Below are 20,699 nucleotides of genomic sequence, written 5' to 3' on the forward strand. Positions count from 1 at the left end.
CATCTTGGCTTTAATCGGCTTTACGTAGCCTCTGACCCACATACAAGGCACTTAAGTTGCTGTCGGAAAGAATACGTACCTTGAAGACCCGCCAGCGCCACTTTGCGGATCGAGACGCATCTCATTCATCCAGTGGCAGTCATAGAAAAAAAGTTTTGGCAGGAGGCGATTAGATAAGGCACTAATGACCTCTTCTACCACTACTGCCACTGCTGCTAATGCTTCGCTAATTCATGAAAAAGATTCTCCATCTCTTCCAATCACCAGAGGCGATTCCTCTTCTTCATCAATACTTGGCGACTGGGCCCTTGTCTATTTCTCATTGATGATCGTACTACGCCTGCTTTCTTAATTATACGGCGTCGACAGGCTTCACTACAGGCCGCTCTTATCAACCGACGGTCCCGCGCAAAATCGAAATTTAACGACGAATCGACTGACGGAACGAGTAAAAGCAACAGAACAACCAACATTGACGGAGATCAAGAGCCCCCTCTTCCTTCACACCTGAAAACTGCGCCTCACCATGTCACACCATCAGCCTACGTCGCACATCATGTCGAGCCGCGACGAGAAACCATTCCATCATTCCCATTCACCAATCGATCACTCGGCACTCATCCAGTCACGGGAGACTGGCGATGTACTTCCTGACGACACCCCTATCCAGGGCAATGTTAAGGCATTACCCTTTGCTAAATCATGGGTTCATATGTTTGCTGGCGGGTATGTAAACCTTCATATGGTCCCCAACTAGCTTGCGACAACTTATCGTAAGACTAATTTGCGGGGAACTACGAGGCTGACTTGATTGTGTTCATAGTGTTGGAGGTATGACTGCCGCTGCAGTTACAGCCCCCCTCGATGTGTTAAAGACCCGATTGCAATCCGATTTTTACCAGGCCCAGATCCAAGCTCAACGCGAAGCTCAAGCTCAAGTCATTGGCCGACTAAACCCTGCCCGAGCCGCTTTATATCACCTGAACGACACACTCCAGATTCTCGGCTCAGTATACAGGAATGAGGGTTGGCGAGCACTCTTCAAGGGTCTTGGCCCTACCTCAGTTGGAGTTGTACCAGCTCGATCCATCAACTTCTATGTCTACGGCAATGGAAAACGCTTAATATCTGAGCATTTCAACAATGGTGTAGAAGCTCCTTGGGTCCACCTATCGGCTGGTGTAGCAGCCGGTGTCATTACCTCAACGGCTACAAACCCTATCTGGATGATCAAGACTCGACTACAGCTGGACAAGAATGTCGCAGCTGGCGGTGCGCAAATGCGCAAATATCGCAACAGCTACGATTGCATACGTCAAATCATCCGTGATGAAGGTATTCGAAGTCTCTACCGTGGCATGAGTGCTAGTTACCTCGGCGTGGTAGAGTCAACGATGCAATGGATGCTCTACGAGCAAATGAAGGCATCGCTAGCTCGCAGGCACAACACGATCGTTCGCAGTGGTCGTGAACTGACTTGGTGGGATAAGACTGTCGACTGGACTGGAAAGGGTTTCGCTGCTGGAAGCGCTAAGCTGGTCGCCGCCGTTATCGCCTATCCCCACGAGGTACGTCATCGGGTTGAGACATTGGAATCTTTACAGGATACTAACGAGGATGAAATAGGTTGCGCGAACACGACTTCGACAAGCGCCTATGGAGAATGGACTACCTAAATACACCGGCCTTGTTCAATGCTTCAAGCTTGTCTGGCTTGAAGAGGGTGTCATGGGTCTATACGGGGGTCTGACACCTCACTTGATGCGAACGGTACCTAGCGCCGCCATCATGTTTGCCATGTATGAAGGCATCCTTCGACTGTTCCATACACCTGCGTAAACCATTCCATGAATGAGCAACGCACTGATTCGACACAAAGCGATCAAATACTAGGTCATACCAAGAACCGATCCGCTCATCGATGTCCTGTAATACTATCCGACATGAGTCGCTATGAAGCCTTGAAAGCTTCACAAACACTACTCGCTCTGTATCAATGTACAACACCCAGGGTCTTCAAGCGAAGCTTGGACATGAAGAATTACGAGAAACTAACCAAAGGGGAGATGGCGTGGCTAAGGCATATCTATTTTTCGGCGTTTGGCGAGCGGATGGATCAGTAGAAGGGGAAATGTAAACACCTACACTCATGCTTATGCTCATGCTCACACAAAGGCCATGTACGAAATTATGTATAATAGGAGAGGCGCCTCTATTTTTTGGATATCATCACACATTGGCGGTATCGTCACAAACTTATGCCCATTCTGGAGATGAGAACTCTGTCTCCATGGAATGATGATTAGAAGCCAATATGAATGAACATCAAACCACTTTGCTGACTTTGACATTTTGTTCTAAACAATGCGCTTTAACTTCATGGTCTGGGTCTCATGAGTCGGATCACTCTTGTTATTCAGAGTAAATGATATGGATACAAGATAACCCTTTAGCCCATCAACGCCCCAAGCTAAAGAAGGGAGTCCCAGAACTTCGAATGTAGGATGGGATGCAAGTTGAAAGAACAGCTTTGGACTGAAAACGTAATGGCTGGACCAGAGTTTGCTTTTCCCACATGAAACAAAAAGAGAATAGTATGTTCGTGAAGAGGAACGCCAATTCCACCCTCTCCTGTCGTTTCGTTTCTTTTCGTTTCCTTGACTTTTCTCATGTAGTCACGGGGAGGGTATGTTGTCGAGAATGGCGTCTCGCTGGTTGAGAGCCGGATTCCGCTTACGGAGCTTTCGAGGTTGGCGCGGAGCTGAAGTTGGAGATGGAGAGCGAGAGCGAGAAGAAGACATGGCTTTAAAGGGCCAGATCAGACGGAGGCGTCACCAAGCGTTGCGATCCCAGTTAGGGTCTGCGATTCTGTGTCAACCTAGACATCATGATGGCAAAGATAGACATGGCGGAAAACTCACCCTGGACAAAGGCAGCCAGGACCTTGCTCCCCGTCTGCAGCAGGGGATGACCGACAACGATCTTGAGGAACTTCTCGAGGCCTGCGCGGCGACCTTCGATAACATCGTCGCTGAAGCGGTTGGTGAAGACCTTTCCGGGTAGAGGAGGGATAGTAACGCGGGCGCTCTCGCGCTCGAGAATGTCGCGGAAGTACTCGAAGTCGGAGTATCGACGACGGACGCTGCTCTGACGCAGCTTGAAGGCGGGGATGTTTGTGCGGCAGAGGATCTCGTAGTCTGTGTACATGTGACGGCCCATGCCATGTGTTCTTGGGTTGCGGACCTATATATGGCGCTTTTTAGCATTTTCTGTGTGTATTGCTTGTCCGTCTGACGATGTATGGTCGCGGATATGGCGCATGAGGGAGAAGAGAGCGCACCTCAATCTCTAAAAAGTTCTCGGGAGGACCGTAGATCTCGTCAAAGCTCTGCTGTCGCGTATCGGGCATAGATTGCAAGATTGGTCGGTGGAATTGTGAGCCGGGCGCATCGAGGCCGGAGTTGTCCTGATCGGACGCCATGTTTGGCGATGTTGTAGTGGGTTTAGTTGTTAAGGTAATAGGTATTAAGAGCTAGAGATGCAGGTCGTAGTCGACTATCGGCGCAGGGAAGAGGTTGAGGCTGGTGGTGATGTTGTATAGAGTAGAGAGAGTGATGCTCACTCCAGTCCAGGCTGTCGCATGAGATGAATGAGGTCGGAGGTAGAAGTGGAAGAGAGTGGAAAGAAAGTGGAGGTGGGGGGACCAGGACAGGGCGGGGTACTTGAGCAATTGGTGGAGGACCAGGATAATCAAAAGTACCTTTTTTCGTTTCCTTGGTCAGTGATATAACCGTTCAAGAATAACGGGTATTAAAGCTTGTTTCGGGTCACTCGGGCTACGTTTTGTTGATTGATGATTTGTTTGTGTAACCATGAGCGTTACGACATTGCATCGTACAAGTCAAGACGGAGATATCCAACCAATAAATAGAGATGGGACCTAAATATAGTGGCTAATATATTTCTGAGACAGCATTGGTTCACTTGACCTGCGAGTATTGGATATTGCGAAAGAATTGATCATATTGTTTTATATTCAAGTAACAGGGCTCCGAGGTGCTCCTTAAGAGCGTCAGATGGCACTCGAGCAACAGTCTAGAATGCTTCATTATATATCGATCCAAGCTGCGTTGACGTGGGACATCTTAACTTCTGATTCAAGCATTTGCCCGTCATGAGCATGGTCAGCGGTCTGTTTGTCTGTTTTGCGGCATGACATGACATGATACGGCCGTAGTTGAAGATGTACGTTTCCGATCATCTCCTGGCAGCCCATTCACCCAATTCTCGGCCAATCTACTACCCCAGACATTCTCGATTCGGCATTCCCAAAACTCTCGTGCAAAAACTGAGCTGCATCAAACAAGTATAAGTCCATATGATTAACGAAACGCCATACGCCAGATGTGCCTCACCTTGGGGCCTCAACCTACAACGCCTACCGCGACATGTAGTTTTACACATGATCCGTGCACACGAGGACGGCATGCTCCCTTGAGGGGCTGGCCTGTTTCTCTTTCTTCTTCGTCGTCTCCGATCGGGTACAATCTGCCCATCAACCGAGTTCCTCACTTCTTGTCAGCGAACTTTTGGTGAATAGCGCGGATCTGATCTTCGACGTTAACGTTCTGCATATGACCCAGCTGTGCTTGGCTCTTGGCATCCATGGCGCCATCGTAGCTGTGGATGGCAGCCTTCTTCCTGCGCGCTAGTTCATCCTCAGAAATGGCCTGTCCAGTGACAGGGTCGAAAACGTCGCTGCGTTGACTGGCAAGTCGCTTGAGGTTGTTGGCGACATCGACATGTATCGTGTTGGAGGATGCATAGCGTGTGTCCGCCTTGGCCTTCTGTTCCTTCCAGCGAGGATCGAGAAGTTCGACTAAAAGCAGGTTAGCATTCTGACTAAATGAAATGTTAGGATGGAGCACTCACTTCGCATGTGAGCCTCGAGCTCATTCATGGGGATCTGCTGTTTACAGTTGGGGCACAACGCTGTCTGCGCACCCTGTCTGTTGGCAGCCTTCTGTGCGGCACGAGGTACGTAGTTTTCTTTGATCTTCATCGGAGGAGCACCACCACGTGCTTCAGCAGTAGCCTGTTGCTTTCGTGCTTGTTGCTCCGCGCGTTCCTGAATACGGCGCTCCTCTTCTTCCTCTTGGGCTGATCGCTGCGGTTGCTGTGGTTGCGCTTGTGGAACAGGGGAGTATGGCTGCACAGGAGGGGGCATTTGAGCGGGTTGGTAGGCTGGCTGTTGAGGAGCGATGGGATAGGGGGCGGGTTGATTGGGGTATGCGTTGTAGGTCGTGTCTTCGTCAGGCATGGCTTCCTCAATTCTGAGGCTGGCGCTGATAGACGCATTGTTGCGGTCTTCCAGCGAAGCGTACTGAAGATCGGACAGGTTGGTGGGAGGTGGGAGGTTGGCGTGCTCGTCGGCCTCGTTGAAAGTGATTGTCTCGACAACAACGAAGTCGCCCCAGTCGATCATCGCAAACTCCTCCTTCGCCTTGACCTCTTCCTCCTCCTTCTTCTGTCGTTCCGATTCGACGTATTTGGCATATTCGGCTCGTTGCTTGGCGCGGTTCAACACAAGGAACTTATCATTAATGTTGGCTTCGAGCTCCTTTATGCGCTCTTCTTGAAGCTTTCCGCCTTCTCCACCGAGACCGCTTGCACGTAATAACGTTGTGTATTGATCGATAATATGCTGGAAGAAGTTGTGGAGAGTGTGGTTAGGGATGAGGAAGCCGAATTGTGGGTTACCAGCTTCGCGCTGAGCCAACTGTGTCATAAACTGTCGCCCATTCTTGGCTACAAAGAGAGCCGATAGTTGAATCACATCCAGATCCTTTCGGTTGATGCGAGGCGTTCGCGCGGAGAATTGGTAATCGGCAGGCTTCGGGGGTCCCTGAGGCTTGGGAGCCTCGGCCGCAGGTTCGCCCACGCGACCAGCAGCGATCGCTGTACCACGTCCACTCTTGACCTCGTCTAGTCGCCATTGGTAGAAGGGATGGTAGGCATCTGAAGGGTTGAGGAAGCTGAATTTTGGGTTTGATCGTTCCTTTTCGCGAATGCGATCTTCGAAGACGGCGCCGTTTCGCGCTACGTAACCGGCTGTCTTTTCAAGAACATTTCGGATCTCGCGAGGAGGAAGGACTACTCCAGCGGGAGGTTTAATATCGTCGAGAACATTTGCGGCGGCATCGCCGTTGGTTGTTACGGCTGCCATTGTGAGGAGGACGCGCTGAGAAAGAGGAAACGGCTGATGGAGCTGCTAGTGAAAGGCAGGCGACTTTGGAAATTTCGAGGTGTTCTAGCGACGCGAAGCTTTGGTCGGCGAATTGTTGTTCCGGGGAGTTTCAGGTGCCTACCCGCGATTACCTCGACTTTGACGACAACTTTATTTTGACCTGCTTGTAAGTCTATTTTCGGAAGAATTAACGAACTACCTTGGCTGTTCTAGTAGCTGGCGTCTGTGAAACTCGCTATTTGTTCTTCTTGAATTGAAATGGCACTTAAAGGCCAGGGCATTGTACGCAACAGTCTCAGTCAATCATTTGACTTACGAAATGACAATATCCATTTCGGCAACTTCTTCCTTCGAGCAGGCACTATACTTGTCTCAGTCGTTAAGCCTAGTCAACAAATACTATATTCGGTGTAAGCTGCTTGGGACTATACTTGAACAGTCAGTTAATGTACATGAGCTTCTGTGGCTTAGTTGATGGTTGAGATGCCGATACTACTGGCCAACCTTTCATGATGTTAATTGGTTATCCTAAGTTACATGCCGTGATGACACGCACGGTCCAAAGTGTAGTAGACACTCGTTTCTGCAAGAAGGGTCTGAAGATAAACTGCCTCCATCCGTGACAGATTTCTTCCGTAATTAGATCCTCCAAGGGTTGAGTACCTTAGTGGTTATCCCAAACCTTCGAGGGCTACCGCTTTAGGTCATGGGCGAGATATATACCATCAACTTGATATGCCAATCTCTGGCTTATCATGCTACTTCGGATTACTTCCACAGCTCCACGCACAATATCGGTTAGCATCTGCATCTGCATCTGGATGCCCCGCAATACCCTAAATGACGTTTATCATCTACCACGGAGCATTCGCCGTTTTCCCCGACCTACAACCCCAGGCTGGCATAGTATCTTTCAACACACCACCGGTATTCGGCATTCAAAACCGCGATCCAGAGTCCAGACCTGTCAAGTCTATCAGGGGTCTTATCAATAGCCTCATTGGAGACAAAGTCTGGTTAAATACCAAAGGAGCTTCTTCCAGTGGGAAAAAGTAAAACACTGCAAAACTGGAGTGGGCTCTCGGTGTAACGCTTCTCCGTCGTCGACACAGCTGTCGAATAAATCCCTCCTCTCCTTCATGAGATGCCGAGACAATTCCTCAGTGCAGCTTTGAATCTCATATAGGTCATTTTCGATGGAGTTGACAGAACGGAGAAACTCTGCCCTTGAGGCTGCTTCTCAGTCTCTGTTTGACGAGAGCTCCACCCGGTCCGAAGATGCCAGTGTCCTATTAGTCCTACTCTCATTCTTTTCACCATGCGAGAAAATTCCCCTGGAACTATTTACACGGGGGTCAACACCTCGAAAAAGATGGACGATCGAGGGAGAGGTTGAGCTTGTTGATGCGACCAAAGTTGGCCTGGCCTCGTGGTTGATCGACATACTAGCAGATGGCCAACGACTTACACGAGCCTTTCGTGAACTATGTCAATTGGCAGCTGTTCTCAAATATCCAGATGAGACGTATCACTTGAATGAAGATATGTCAGCGAGAGTCCACCAAAGCCTTGCTCCAGATGCGCTCCCGTTCTGGCGACAACAGGCTTTGATTGTGGCATATAGAGCCATACCTTGGAAGTACATCGAGTTCCCGTGAGTCTGAAATCGATATCCAGCGAGCTTGAACCGCTGACACTACACAAGAGAACCCGTGGTTAAATCATTCTTACCACATCTACATCATGCTGCTGAGGCGTTCCACGACTGTTTCGATGAGTTGCCTACAGCCACCAGAACCGACTTCATGCTCACGCTCATTGAAGCTTTCCGGTTTCCAGACATGGCATGGAAGTATTTCGCAATTGGCCAGGCAGAATTGGCTGCTGGGCGCTTGAAAGATACACACCTCCGGCTCTGCATTGGCCAAACCAAAGCAGTCTTGGGACGTCTCAGTGGCAACATGGATGAGGCGACAGAAAGTCTTCAGGACTTCATAACCAACGACCCGGCGGCCGCTGTGAATAAGCGCATAAGCTGTGAAGTTGGGGTCGCTATTATCCAACGTTCCCTAAACTCAATCCAAGTGGCGGATCTGTCCACTGCGCAGAAGCTATTGGAGGATTGGAACCCGCTTGGCGATGAGCCTTCGCCCCTGGAAGAGATCCTCAGTTTCCGCAAACACTCGCTGCTGGGAAGAGTCAAGCGACTACAGGGCAATTTCGATGAATCTCTAAAGTTGCTGGAGACAGCACACCAAGTGTCGCAGAAACCGAGTCAGCTCATCTTTGATGAGGACCTACGGGATCTGACATGCGATTTAGCCGATGCTCTAAGAGAACTTGACGAGCCTATGACAGGTGAAGGTTATCTTCGTACTGAGATTATGCGGCGTACCGAGAGACCCGACCCTTTGACTGGCAAATCACTTCTGGAATTGGCTCTATCGGAGGCTCTTTTCGCTCAGGAACGCTATGAAGAGGCAGAGAAGATATGCGTTGACATTGAGTCTCGGGTTAGTCTTCTGAAGTATGAGAGACTGCGAGTATATGTCATCTTGGCAAAACTGTCGCACATCAGATCGGATTTTGAGGTTGCATTATCTCGATGGAGTGAAGCGATGCAGGCACTTCAAGAGTTTTCCTTGGTCGATGGACAAGTACAGACTATCATATCAGCGTCAATGGCTGACGTGTTGGATGCCCAAGGTCACAACTGGTTAACGCGAGAATCTCCTCGCAGGGCGTCACTGAATGAGCTGGCAAAACCTGAAGGCGTTCCGCATTGGATTGCTGGTTTTCGACAATGGGCAGATTATTTGCAATCTCGGGGTCGACATGACTTATAGTTTTGTCTGGGGTTGACCAAAAGTCAATGATGATATTATGAGTAAGGTATATATGTTGGAATTGAGATACCCTATATCAAGGTCGTTGGTTGGATTGGTTACCCTCGCGGTAATAAACACGACACGATAACGTAGAAGGAAAAGTTTCATGGTCTAGAACGCGTGTTTCAAGTAGTGCGTAGCAATTTGGAGATCAAGGGCAGAAAAGGGGTTAAGTTGTCCGTGTACCTAATGTTTAGTGTCGTTTGTTTGGAGCTGGAGCCACATTCGAGGGAGCCCCGGCCCCTGTGTGGCTGCAGTAGCCACATCTACCATATCTTGAGGTACTGTATTGTTTCTGATATAGAGATAAGGTACAGAGGCATGGAGTCGGAAACAATGCAGTTATGATTCACTTACAGAAGCCTCATGACAAGCCATTGCAGATCTCGAATGCCAAACACGTTTGCGGGAGCTGAAACCAGTCGAGCTGCTCTCAAAGAGCTATCGCCAATGGTTGATATTCATAGGTCTAATGGCGCCTGCTGAAGCTCTGTTCTGAGCCTAGCGCTGCGGGGACGCCAGGGGATCTTCACGGCCGGGGCCGGGTTTGATTCGCTGCAGGGGTAAAGGGATGTTAGGGAGACCATCCACTGGGCTGACGCTGACATGCCCCGTTAGACGGGAGGTCAGAGACAGGAACGAACCGAAGAGGCCACTGTAGCTACAATTTTTTTTTTTGGAAGAGCCCCGAGGAACCTGACGGGACCTGGAAGGAAACGGGTACGACGCTGGACGCGACTGTTCGTATCGTACTGCAACCATCAATTTACCTATCACCATTTATAGGTGCAGTCTCAGCCCGCATAAGGTAATTGCTAGCTGAGGTGGTGCTAAAATATCCCCTGAAGCTTCATCATCCCTCTTCTTCCCACTTCCCTTTTTATTTTCTTACTCCTTGCAAACTATCGCCCAACATCCATTCTTCTTCCCCCCAGGCTTTTTTACATCGCCTATCGTCCGTTGATATCCGTATCATAACGGCGGTCTGCGATTGAGTTTTGGGTCCTTTTTTCTCTTTCATTTTCTATTCTTGTTCACTTTCTGTTTAACCAAGAACCGGCCATCGATGAGGCATCTCTAGATCCTCCCGGTCTCTGTTATAGCTCTTCTTCATCAACTCTCGTTACATCGAACGAACGATTTGGACATAACGTCCCCTAGCGATCGAATCGACTCGAATTCCATATTGATACTCGATTACCATGGCTCGTACGAGGGGCAAGAGCCCCCAACCGCCAGTCAAGGTCCCGACGCCTGTGACCGAGAAGCAGCAACCTTTTGCAGCTCCTCCTCCTCCTCAGCCGCAGACCACTGCTGTCACCACCAAGTCCAAGTCCAAGAACAAGAACACCAAGAACACTTCGTACCAGTCCGATGGTGTTGAGGATAACGATGTCTTCCTCCTTCCCCTCTCCGACTACTGGGTAGCCTTGGCCCTCATCCTCGTTGCTACCATTGTTCGCGTGTACAAGATCTATCAGCCCACAAGCGTTGTCTTCGACGAGGTCCAGTGCGTCCCCCCAGCCAGCTGAAGCTCTGTTGCAGCTTCCACCCCGTCTATTCCATCAATGCGCTAACTCATATATCAAGCTTCGGTGGTTTTGCTACAAAGTATATCAAGGGCAAGTTCTTCATGGACGTTCACCCTCCTCTGGCCAAGATGCTTATTGCCCTTACCGGATGGCTTGCTGGTTTTGATGGAAGCTTCGACTTTAAGGAGATTGGCAAGGACTACATTGAGCCTGGTGTTCCCTATGTCGCGATGCGAATGTTCCCTGCTATCTGCGGTATTCTCTTGGTTCCCTGCATGTTCTTTACTCTCAAGGCTGTTGGTTGCCGCACAATGACTGCTACCATGGGAGCTGGCCTGATTATCTTCGGTTCGTATCTCTCCTGGCCCTTCAACTGACTCGGAAAGACTATTGCTAACTATTTGCAGAGAACGGTCTTCTTACCCAGGCTCGTCTCATCCTTCTCGATTCGCCCCTTGTCGCCGCGACCGCTTTCACCGTCCTCGCCTTTTCTTGCTTCACCAACCAGCACGAGCTTGGCCCTTCCAAGGCTTTCCAACTGAGCTGGTGGTTCTGGCTTGTTCTTACTGGTCTTGGCCTGGGTATCACCGTCAGCATCAAGTGGGTTGGACTCTTCACCATTGCTTGGGTTGGATCCCTCACTCTTCTTCAACTCTGGGTCCTTCTCGGTGACAACAAGAACGTGTCCATGGTAAGCACTTGATTAATATACGCATATGAACATGGTTACTGACGGATGAACAGCGTCTTTTCACTAAGCACTTTATGGCTCGTGTCTTCTGTCTCATCATCATTCCTCTCACCTTCTACATGGCCATGTTCGCCATCCACTTCGTCTGCCTCAAGAACCCTGGTGACGGTGATGGCTTCATGAGCTCCGAGTTCCAGGCCACTCTCAATAACAAGCGTATGAAGGATGTCCCCGCCGATGTCATCATGGGCAGCCGTGTCACCATCCGCCATGTCAACACTCAGGGTGGTTACCTCCACTCTCATCCTCTCATGTACCCTACCGGTAGCAAGCAGCAGCAGATCACCCTGTACCCTCACAAGGACGACAACAACGTGTGGCTCCTTGAGAACCAGACTCAGCCTCTTGGAATTGATGGCCAGCCCATCAATGGCACCAAGGCCTGGGACGCCCTTCCTGAGCCTCAGTACATCACCGACGGTACCGTCCTTCGTCTTTACCATGGTCCCACTCATCGCCGCCTTCACTCTCATGACGTTCGCCCACCTATCACTGAGGCCGACTGGCAAAATGAGGTTTCTGCCTACGGTTACGAAGGATTTGAGGGAGATGCCAACGATTTCTTCCGTGTTGAGATTGTGAAGAAGAAGACATATGGATCTGTTGCAAAGGAGCGTCTTCGTACTATCGAGTCCAAGTTCCGTCTTGTTCACGTCATGACTGGCTGTGTTCTGTTCTCCCACAAAGTCAAGCTCCCTGATTGGGCCTCTGAACAACAGGAGGTTACTTGCGCCCGAGGCGGAACTCTTCCCAACAGTCTGTGGTATATCGAGGGCAACTCTCACCCTCAGTTGCAGGGCGATGTCGAGAAGGTCAACTACCGCAACCCTGGTTTCTTCGGCAAGTTCTGGGAGCTTCAGAAGGTCATGTGGCGAACAAACGCCGGTCTCACTGACTCTCACGCCTGGGATTCTCGCCCCGAGTCGTGGCCGATTCTCCGCCGTGGCATCAACTTCTGGGGTCGTCAGCATAAGCAGGTTTATCTCCTCGGAAACCCCATCATTTGGTGGTCTTCCAGCGTTGCCGTTGCCATCTGGGTCGTCTTCAAGGCCATTGCTGTTCTCCGCTGGCAGCGCAGCTGCAACGACTACGCCAACACTACCTTCAAGCGATTTGACTACGAGATTGGTACTTCAGTTCTCGGCTGGGCTCTGCACTACTTCCCCTTCTACCTGATGAAGCGTCAACTTTTCCTTCATCACTATTTCCCTGCTCTCTACTTTGCGATCATTGCTTTGTGCCAGCTCTTTGACTACGCCACTGCCCGCATCCCCGGAGCTGGTGCTCGCGATACCGCTTTGATCAACCGTATTGCTACTGTCGCATTCCTTGTCCTGTCGACTGCCGTCTTCATGCTCTACTCTCCCCTTGCCTACGGAAGCCCGTGGACCAAGGCCGACTGCAAGCGCATGAAGCTTTTCAACAGCTGGGACTTCGACTGCAACACCTTTTATGATAGCGTGAGTTTCACCGCGAACATTAACAAGATATGAACCTTGACTGACATCATTCACAGTATGACAAGTACAGCGAAGTCCCCTCCATCAGCTCGTCTGTAGTCCCTACCACCTCAGCCGCCAAGAACGTTGAGCCCAAGCAGGAGGAGGCCCCTGTCTCCCAGAAGCAGGAAGAGGCTGTCATCTCTGGAGCTCCCCCTGCTCCTGATCAGGCCCAGGTTGAGCACCGAGTTGTTGCTAAGGAGGAGAAGGTGGAGTATCGTGACCAGGATGGCAACCTTCTCGACCCTGAGGAGGTCAAGGCTCTTGAGGGCAAGGTTGAGTTCAAGACCAAGTATGAAACCAAGACACGTGTTGTTGATGAGCAGGGCAACGAAGTCCAAGAGCCTGTTGAGGGCTGGGATCAGAACCTCGCTGGTGTTGCTCCTCCTCACCCCGACGTCGAGGGTGTCAACAGCGAGACCGTTCAGGGCAAGGATGAAGGTGCCGCCGCTCCTCAAGATGTGGCTGCCAGCAAGGACGGTGAGAAGGAGGCTGAAGAGGCCAAGGCTAAGCCTGCCAGTGAGAACCAGCAGGATGCCACCATTAAGGAAGAGTTGTAAAGTGCCTTAGGCCTCCGTCTCGCCCAGCAACATTTCCAGGTCACTAATAACCCTCCCTTTGCTCTACAACCGACCTCATTTAAATCTCGTCACAATTCATGTAACATGTACTCTATCACTTACGACTTATGGAGGGAGGATGGGAAAATCCCTGGTGGCCTGATATTAGAAGGCTGGAAAGGAGAAAGCAATGTCTTGTTCTGAAAGTGAGATATTATAGAAAACATCTAAAAAGAAGGAGGGGAGACGAGGTTACGCGGAACCAGAACCAGAACGTCTAGCAATGACGTACTCTCATTTGTTGGCTTATGTCGAGGGTAATACTGTGGCATCGGTACGATTGGCAGCGATGTACACATTTATCACATAATACATTTTCATGTTCAAGTTTGAGTCTTGTCTAATTTGTAGTGAAGAATGCATAATCGTAGTGTTCCTGATACAACTTCATTAGTGCAAGCCTCAAGAAGCTATTGAGAGTCCATTAGCCAGAGAGTTCAAGTGGATACCAGAGAGTGTTACAAAGGACAAGTCTGTTGTAGTTGGTATCATATCTATTACTACTACAACTAAAGGGCATCGTCAGAGGGCATGCTTGACGGCCTTGAGTAATCTATTGTGTAAGAATGCCAAGGCATGCCTGCGTATTGTGCGCTCTTGTTGCGCAATATCAGCAACCCAATCATGAACGCTCTGGATAACAAGAAAAAGCAGAGGACAAGTACGTCATTCCAAAAAGAAAGGCCCATTTCCCATGTCGTTGCGCCGCCCCGAATGAATGATGCGCATATTTCCATCATACGCCAGCAATGAAATTCCCACCTGAGAAGAACGCACGCAGTCCATAAACGACCAAATGATTGCTTGCTTCCAATCCTTCCATCCATCCAATTTCCGTGCCATATTCGTTCAAAAAGGAAATATTAGGGGCCGATCCAACATCCCCTGAGCTCATAATAGTTGATCCCACCAGCCCATAGAGTAGTAGCACCGAAAAGGTGCAACCCAAAACAATGCATGCGATCCTGTAGCTCAAAATAGTATACATAGTCATACACAAAGTCCACAGTGGCGTCGGTATCACCGACTCCAAGGGACTTTGAAGGATGTGAGATTCTTAATCCGTAGTCGGAATCGTGATAGATAGTCGCTTCGTTTCCTCCGAGCCAGAGTTGCTCTTCACATCGAGACTCTGGACGGAGCTGCGCACACTCCTGGCTCCATCAGTTTGCATAGGAGGTGTGTGTGGCTCCTCGATCGGGCCACTCTTGGTTGTATCGCTTCGTGTCCGTTCTATCGTCATCGGTGGTGTTTGAAAGCCAGGAACTTCGAGATGGTCAGACCTTACACTGCCGTCATGGCTGTTACGCGGGCTCTTTTCCATGTCGACAGAGAGGGGCGCCGGAATGCATGGAATAACACCACCACCAATGCGAGACCAGAACATCTGCTCCCTGAGTCGTACACTCTCCTCCCAGGCAGCTTTCTCATGATCCTCATTGTCCGCTCGCCAATGACCATCCTTAACCATACGCAAGAAGCCCAAGAAGTCACAAGTTGACCGTACGCGAGTCAGGCAGTACTTGCACAACGGGTGCCGTTGAGCGGAATCAGTCTCACTAGTTCTGAATCGATGGTTTCGTAAATACTGAGGGTCCTTGCGTGAATCACCGCAGAGTGCACATGGGTAAAATTGCGGCTTTGTCAGCGCCACAAGACTGCCAGTGGTTGGTACGGGCTCAACCACCAGAGATCCGTCAGCGATGGCGGCGATAACGGATCGACGAGCCAGCCATGACAAGCCTGGAGCCATATCTAGACGAAGTGTAGGCTCGATATCTTCAGCCAGAACTCGCTTGTAAAACTTTGTTTCCTTCAAGCTTGGCAGAGGGGTAGCTGATGCATTTGAAGCAGCGCTGACGGTAGAGGCCGGTGTGTTGGGAGACTGAGGTGCACTTCCGGCCCCAGCAATAGGTGTGCCAAGCGAGGTAGTTGAGGCGTTGGAGGGATGGGCGCTCGATATTGAACCACCAAGGCCAAAGCCAGTCAGAGCATTCAGAGCACCGACTGAACCTGAAGAAACGCGGCTGCCAGGGCGATTTCGAGAAGTCCGTGCGAGTATAAGAAAATCGTCATATGACGACAAATCGGTTCGCAAAACGGGTTGGAGAAGATGCGAGAAGCTGGTCGGGTGAGCAGGCTCGACGGAAGCGCTCCAGAGTGAAGCAGCAGGCTCCTCGGTTGAAGACCGAAGATCGTCACGAGTATCAGGTTTCGTCAAGCCGGGAGAAGAGGGAGCAGTGGGGTTATTATGATCTCCTCGTTCCGAAGCCATATGTTCCATAACGTGCTTGAGCTCGACGAGTTGCTCCTGTTGAGATTTTAGAATGCTCTCAGTATCGGCAAGCTGAGACTTGAGTTGGTCATTCTTGCGTTGAAGAGCCTCATGGTCAGCCTTTGCCTCTTCCTTGGCAGCAATCACCATCTTGTTTGCTTCCTCAAACAATGCAGCTGTAAGATTCTCGAGCTCCTGCTCGATCTTCTTCTTTTCCAATTCTGTGTCAAGTCGCTTTTGACGTTCCGCGGCAACCTTGGCCTGCCACACCTTCTTTTCGTCCTCAACGGTGTGCTTGCGAACCCACACGTCACCAGCCAACATTTCGCGTTGTGAGGCATTTTGAGTCTCAAGCATGCGGATTCGTTCCCGTGCAGCATCAAGTTCGTGGCGAGCGGCGGATAATGAGTCGTCCAGGACGGTTTGGTGATTAATGGCGTTGATGAGCTTATTACTGAGGGTGGCGACTTCGTCATTCAAATCGGGGTGATGACTGGGAGTCGCGACACCGCTGTCATCGGCCGGGCTCATAGCACGACTTCGAGGATCAGGTATTGTGCTCATCTCATCTCCAAAATCTGTAGGCGGGTTCGGTGAGACAATCGGTAGATGTGTCGAGGAGGAAGATTTAATCGGGGTGTGGTCCGGAGTGAGCGAAGGCGTTCGAGGGTGATAGCTAGGGGTCGCTGCGATGGAGGAGAGAGATCGAAAATGACCTAATGACCGCCGGGACGCTGGCGATTTTGTCGCGAGTGGTTGACCCCAACCGGCGGCGGCGGCGGCGGACATTGGAATAAATCTACAACGCGTAAGCTCAAAGCCGACAGGATGTGGTGGCCAAGTTTGGTGATAGAGTTCGGGCTGGAGAGTATGTGTAACGGAACGAGAGAAGAAGGTGCAAGCGGGCGCGGAGAACGGAGGTATCCTGAGTCAAGAATTCAAGGTGGCAATGATGGCAACGTACGAGTCCATTGTGATCGGGCGTATGTGTGTCAGTTGAATACGTCCTGTGCTCTCGGCCCGGGCAGAGAAAGACGTGACCTGACCTGGCGTGACAGGTCAAGATGAGACGACAAGTCCGTTGCGAGACCGACCAGACGTGGAAAAGTCAATCCCTCAGAGAGTTTGGAGAGGGAATGGAGAGAGATGGGCGGACCCTCCGGAGCCGACGAGTGACGACAAGCCAGTCCAATCCAGTCAGGGAAACGGCCGTGAGTGCCAAACGGGGGACGACGGACGGGAGCTGGAGCTGGAGCTGGAGTTGGAGGGCGGCGAGGCAAGTGAGAGATCCAAGCGAGTGACTGTGAGACCTCGGGGCCTGAGACAAGATGAGCCACGTTCCACCTCTGAGAAGCCGATGGGTTGATAGTGTCGAGAAATGCTGTGGCTTGTTTAATTCGATTACTGTTGCCAGGCTCTGGCAGCAGGCACGAAGAGCGTAAAATGAGAAAAGAGAAAGACGAGAGGGAAAATGAGAGATCCTGGTATGTACGAATACGTGGGTATTGTATGGTAAGGTACCGTCCGTACTGAACCTGAACCGTACGGTAGCAGTGTAGCACGGGCGGCCGCGGTCCCTGGTTCTCCGCAAGCTTGTGAGATGGAGATGGGTCCTAATCCGACAAAGTCCCAGAAGTCGTGTCGTATCGTATCGGTCGCGGATCGTAATTGGGAGGTGGAGTCGTTTGGGAAAGTCGTTTGACGATGTAATGATGCAGACGAAGCAAAAAATAGAACAGACCAAGATATTTTGATTCAGAAATATCCAGGGACTTGAAAGGCAAGAAGGGGTTCAATTCAGATTGGTTAGGAACGACCATGTGTATCATGAATCGTGCCTTCTTGCATGTTCCCCTTCCTTTTCGCCTCACTCGTCTTTCCAATCTCGACTCGCTGATGGAAGGAGCATCAGTGCAGTACGCCCCAGGCATGTACCTCTTTGATGCCGACCAGTCATGCAGCAGAGATCTAGCAGGGAAGGAGAGACGCGATGGGGTCGAGGCCTTGGCTCCTCCAACCAAACTCTTAGAGGAACCGCCTGCGCCACGAACCATCTGCTGACGCCACGCTATCACATCGCAGGCGCTTGCCGATGAGTTAATCCTTGTTGGGAATAGCCAATGCTCACGGTTGCTGCGGTGGTCGATTTGTCGATACCTGAGAGCGAAGTAGACCTTATCGAGAAAACGACCTAACGGGATGCGCGTTCAGTGCGAGCCCGTGCGCTAGCGATTTAAAGGCAGGGGCCGTTCCAGCGCCCTATCCGGGGCTCGCTTCGTCTTTTTTTTTTTTCTTGCTCGGGCTCTCTTTGGCAGCTGAGGCTAGCAGACCTACAGAAGCTAGGCCGAGTTTTTAGTGGAAGGGCTTCAGTGGGTTATCGCCAAGTTTTACAGTTCCAGCCCAACCCAGAGCCAGGCCTGGGCCTCGTGTTTGACCAGGCTCTTGGGTCTCGTCTCGTTTGGAGTCTATTGCCATGGCTCAAAGTTACGAGCTGAAAAGGGGAAAGGGGTAGAAGGAGAAGAATTCTTCCTGAGTCGTGCGTGATTGAGGAAACATGAGACGAGACGAGTTTGTAGTAAGCACAGTCTGTACAGGGTCATTATCATTTGATGAGACACGGTCAATTGCTGCTGCGGGTAAAGTGTTTCCCTTTGCTTAGCTCCAAGTGGAGGAGAATTGATTTGGCAAAAGTGGGCAGTGATGACGGGTCCATTTGAGTGATTCAATCAAGTTTGGGCAAGGATGACGATGAATAGGACAGGCTTGGACTGACAGGGTCCTTGGAGAGGATCCACCTTTCAAAGCCACGTCGAGGGAGGAGCTAAACGGAATTGGAAGGGAGAGTGAAGCGAGACAAGCGCAAGCCATGACGAATACCAGATTTGATCCAGGGTAGGTTGTCGATACGGTATCGAACTGGAAAACAACAGGCATGGAGCCTGTTTATTGCAGATCAACTGGAATGTTTTCCTCTAAATCAAGGGCAGATCAGAGAAACATCCAGCCAAGAGGATCAGTTTACCCCTGACTAGTTGTAGCCCCTGCAAGTCCAACGTCTTGTGCATATGTTTGGCGTGTTGACCAAGTAACATTACACGTAGTGAGTGAGTGATGTGCTGTGATTATGTGACATGCACTGCAGTGTAACTCGAGGCTGAGTTGATGAGTTGGCACTTCCGTTAACCGCCTCAACCTAGATCCGAAGTTTCAGTTAAATCACTGACTGTCATGTTCCGTTGTTTGTCTGTGCCCAGGTCCAAGTGTCTCCATCCATGTTAGTTATCTCTCCAAGATAAGGGTCCAATGTGACCTATGACATCAGAGCCAGCATCTCCCTTGAACGTCAAGTTTAATGGAACAACGGCCTTGCATCGTCATTCTTTTGCCCTGGAAAATAGCAAGGACAATTAGTTAGTTCATGCTTGGTTTCACTACAATCAACAAGTCGCACAGACTCTTGACGTACATTCCATCACTTGCCCCTACCTACGGCTCATGAAATGATCATTAGCCCGTTCTATCACGCCTACCACATGACATATCCCTAACCAACAGTCGAGAAATGTCTCGACACAGCCGCGCAAAGCAGGGACTTTCCCCTGCAGTGCTGTACTTTGACCAAAGAAGCTGGAGTCTGAGGTATAATAATGAATTCCGTTTAGCCATTTGGGCGAGATCCTTACGCAGCCAGATGGAATTTCAGTAGAGCCTCACTATGACAACGTATCAAGCAGTCAACTCAGACAGTGTGCAAAAGAATAATATTCTTGTCGTTATGAACTATAAAATTGTACGTTCCTAGCGGTTCAATGTGTCCTCTTGCCGGGTTGGCTTTATTTTGGAATCAGCCTAGAAGGACAAAGCTAAGGCATCTGGAGGAATTGATACATATCCGTTCGTTCATCCTCCTCCTATGTACTCTGTGATATCTACTCTTCACCTATGTCTTTAACTGGCTGATATACAGCCAATTTGCCTTTATATTAGGTTTCTGGATCTTGTAAGTTCACTAACCATGAATCAAAATTCAAATAGCGAAACCACAAAGCGTTGCTTTGCTCCCAAGACTCAGACTGTGGGATACAAGCCTCCAAACTTTATAAATAAGCACCATCATTAGCTGCCTCCCTCGTATCTTTACTCAGCGACCATCGCTATTCATGAAAATGCAGTATGAAGGGAATACTGTAATCTCTCGTAATATTCATTACGGTTAGTGTCTAAGCCAGCTGTCGTGGGTTAGGTGATTTGGCCGACTTAAGGATTAAGCAAATGACCTGAATTAGATAAAAAAGCCCTTATCGCCAACATAATGATCCAACTGTAATAAGGACTGACTGCTCTATACGATGGTGTGAGGCTTACAGTAAGCTGATGCTAACCGTGATGAATATTATCAGATCTTACGGTAGCTGCCTCTGTACCCCATTTCCGGTAAATAAGCACTCATGAAACAGATGAGATAAAGTCTCTTTCTGCTGTTCTACTCTAAAATCTGTTCTCAAGTTTCAACATGGGAGCCTCACTTCTAGAATCTCTAGCCGTAGATAGCAAGCACTTACAGAAACAGGAGATGAAACCTCCAGACAGAAAATCATAGCTGCAGCCAGTGCTCTCATCCGAGAGCTTGAAAACCCTGGAGAGCAGGCTTGCGAGAATTGGCTGGGGCGAACCCACTCGGACTGCTACTTTTCGAACTCTTTGATCTGGGGATGCTTCAGAAGCTTGGACAAGAGCCTCAGAGCAGTGAGCAGTTGACGGCTGGCACCAAAGCCGATCCTGTATTAGTTTGTATGTATTCTTTAGTCTCCCGTAGTTGGGGTTGTTCTGATTGATTGTCCTGTGATAGCTCGAGCTCCGAAGTATATCGCTGCGAATGGCATTATC

General features: G+C 50.0%; 7 protein-coding genes across 8 annotated transcripts; 4 read left to right on the forward strand and 3 right to left on the reverse strand.

Moving 5' to 3' along the window:
* The first annotated feature begins 179 nt into the window (after positions 1-179).
* On the forward strand, positions 180-2,465 carry FOXG_03664 (uncharacterized protein). Its single transcript, XM_018381491.1, has 3 exons — positions 180-726; positions 824-1,568; positions 1,627-2,465. The coding sequence occupies exons 1-3, from the start codon at positions 527-529 to the stop codon at positions 1,837-1,839; spliced, it is 1,158 nt and encodes a 385-aa protein (XP_018238002.1). The 5' UTR covers positions 180-526; the 3' UTR covers positions 1,840-2,465.
* Positions 2,177-3,769, reverse strand: FOXG_03665 (sorting nexin-3). The gene is made up of 3 exons (XM_018381492.1): positions 3,341-3,769; positions 2,922-3,243; positions 2,177-2,860 (listed from the first exon to the last, which is right to left on the reverse strand). Exons 1-3 carry the CDS (start codon positions 3,479-3,481, stop codon positions 2,832-2,834), a joined length of 492 nt encoding a protein of 163 aa, XP_018238003.1. The 5' UTR covers positions 3,482-3,769; the 3' UTR covers positions 2,177-2,831.
* A 178-nt stretch (positions 3,770-3,947) lies between these two features.
* Positions 3,948-6,283, reverse strand: FOXG_03666 (uncharacterized protein). 2 transcript variants are annotated; one of them, XM_018381494.1, is made up of 3 exons: positions 4,933-6,281; positions 4,416-4,879; positions 3,948-4,353 (listed from the first exon to the last, which is right to left on the reverse strand). In XM_018381494.1, exons 1-2 carry the CDS (start codon positions 6,224-6,226, stop codon positions 4,569-4,571), a joined length of 1,605 nt encoding a protein of 534 aa, XP_018238005.1. In that variant the 5' UTR covers positions 6,227-6,281; the 3' UTR covers positions 3,948-4,353; positions 4,416-4,568. The 2 variants fall into 2 exon arrangements, with proteins under 2 accessions (XP_018238005.1, XP_018238004.1); XM_018381493.1 differs by having other exon boundaries at positions 3,948-4,879; positions 4,933-6,283.
* Positions 6,284-7,117: 834 nt separating this feature from the next.
* On the forward strand, positions 7,118-9,402 carry FOXG_03667 (uncharacterized protein). The gene is made up of 2 exons (XM_018381495.1): positions 7,118-7,901; positions 7,953-9,402. The coding sequence occupies exons 1-2, from the start codon at positions 7,444-7,446 to the stop codon at positions 9,091-9,093; spliced, it is 1,599 nt and encodes a 532-aa protein (XP_018238006.1). The 5' UTR covers positions 7,118-7,443; the 3' UTR covers positions 9,094-9,402.
* Positions 9,403-9,785: 383 nt separating this feature from the next.
* FOXG_03668 (dolichyl-phosphate-mannose-protein mannosyltransferase) lies at positions 9,786-13,917 on the forward strand. The gene is made up of 5 exons (XM_018381496.1): positions 9,786-10,645; positions 10,726-11,015; positions 11,075-11,358; positions 11,412-12,878; positions 12,935-13,917. Exons 1-5 carry the CDS (start codon positions 10,338-10,340, stop codon positions 13,475-13,477), a joined length of 2,892 nt encoding a protein of 963 aa, XP_018238007.1. The 5' UTR covers positions 9,786-10,337; the 3' UTR covers positions 13,478-13,917.
* On the reverse strand, positions 13,871-17,642 carry FOXG_03669 (uncharacterized protein). The gene is made up of 2 exons (XM_018381497.1): positions 16,777-17,642; positions 13,871-16,611 (listed from the first exon to the last, which is right to left on the reverse strand). Exons 1-2 carry the CDS (start codon positions 16,782-16,784, stop codon positions 14,595-14,597), a joined length of 2,025 nt encoding a protein of 674 aa, XP_018238008.1. The 5' UTR covers positions 16,785-17,642; the 3' UTR covers positions 13,871-14,594.
* A 66-nt stretch (positions 17,643-17,708) lies between these two features.
* FOXG_18624 (uncharacterized protein) lies at positions 17,709-18,921 on the forward strand (the record flags this gene model as incomplete). Its single annotated transcript, XM_018398762.1, has 1 exon — positions 17,709-18,921. The coding sequence occupies one exon, from the start codon at positions 17,709-17,711 to the stop codon at positions 17,871-17,873; it is 165 nt and encodes a 54-aa protein (XP_018238009.1). The 3' UTR covers positions 17,874-18,921.
* Positions 18,922-20,699: the final 1,778 nt, after the last annotated feature.

The sequence above is a fragment of the Fusarium oxysporum genome, chromosome 8, assembly GCF_000149955.1.
Source record: "Fusarium oxysporum f. sp. lycopersici 4287 chromosome 8, whole genome shotgun sequence".
In the NCBI taxonomy this organism is placed as follows: Eukaryota; Fungi; Ascomycota; class Sordariomycetes; order Hypocreales; family Nectriaceae; genus Fusarium; species Fusarium oxysporum.

What these genes read in the sequence shown, in the direction of transcription:
- FOXG_03665 (XM_018381492.1), bottom strand. Translation starts at nt 3,481, where the DNA reads ATGGCGTCCGATCAGGACAACTCCGGCCTCGATGCGCCCGGCTCACAA. An exon ending in AGAACTTTTTAGAGATTGAG is followed by an intron (nt 3,244 to 3,340) that starts GTGCGCTCTCTT and finishes CGCCATATATAG; the next exon opens with GTCCGCAACCCAAGAACACA. An exon ending in CCTGGCTGCCTTTGTCCAGG is followed by an intron (nt 2,861 to 2,921) that starts GTGAGTTTTCCG and finishes ACAGAATCGCAG; the next exon opens with ACCCTAACTGGGATCGCAAC.
- FOXG_03666 (XM_018381493.1), bottom strand. Translation starts at nt 6,226, where the DNA reads ATGGCAGCCGTAACAACCAACGGCGATGCCGCCGCAAATGTTCTCGAC. An exon ending in GCTCGAGGCTCACATGCGAA is followed by an intron (nt 4,880 to 4,932) that starts GTGAGTGCTCCA and finishes ACCTGCTTTTAG; the next exon opens with TCGAACTTCTCGATCCTCGC.
- FOXG_03668 (XM_018381496.1), top strand. Translation starts at nt 10,338, where the DNA reads ATGGCTCGTACGAGGGGCAAGAGCCCCCAACCGCCAGTCAAGGTCCCG. An exon ending in GTTGTCTTCGACGAGGTCCA is followed by an intron (nt 10,646 to 10,725) that starts GTGCGTCCCCCC and finishes TCATATATCAAG; the next exon opens with CTTCGGTGGTTTTGCTACAA. An exon ending in GCAACACCTTTTATGATAGC is followed by an intron (nt 12,879 to 12,934) that starts GTGAGTTTCACC and finishes CATCATTCACAG; the next exon opens with TATGACAAGTACAGCGAAGT.
- FOXG_03667 (XM_018381495.1), top strand. Translation starts at nt 7,444, where the DNA reads ATGGAGTTGACAGAACGGAGAAACTCTGCCCTTGAGGCTGCTTCTCAG. An exon ending in TGGAAGTACATCGAGTTCCC is followed by an intron (nt 7,902 to 7,952) that starts GTGAGTCTGAAA and finishes ACACTACACAAG; the next exon opens with AGAACCCGTGGTTAAATCAT.
- FOXG_03664 (XM_018381491.1), top strand. Translation starts at nt 527, where the DNA reads ATGTCACACCATCAGCCTACGTCGCACATCATGTCGAGCCGCGACGAG. An exon ending in GTTCATATGTTTGCTGGCGG is followed by an intron (nt 727 to 823) that starts GTATGTAAACCT and finishes TTGTGTTCATAG; the next exon opens with TGTTGGAGGTATGACTGCCG. An exon ending in TTATCGCCTATCCCCACGAG is followed by an intron (nt 1,569 to 1,626) that starts GTACGTCATCGG and finishes AGGATGAAATAG; the next exon opens with GTTGCGCGAACACGACTTCG.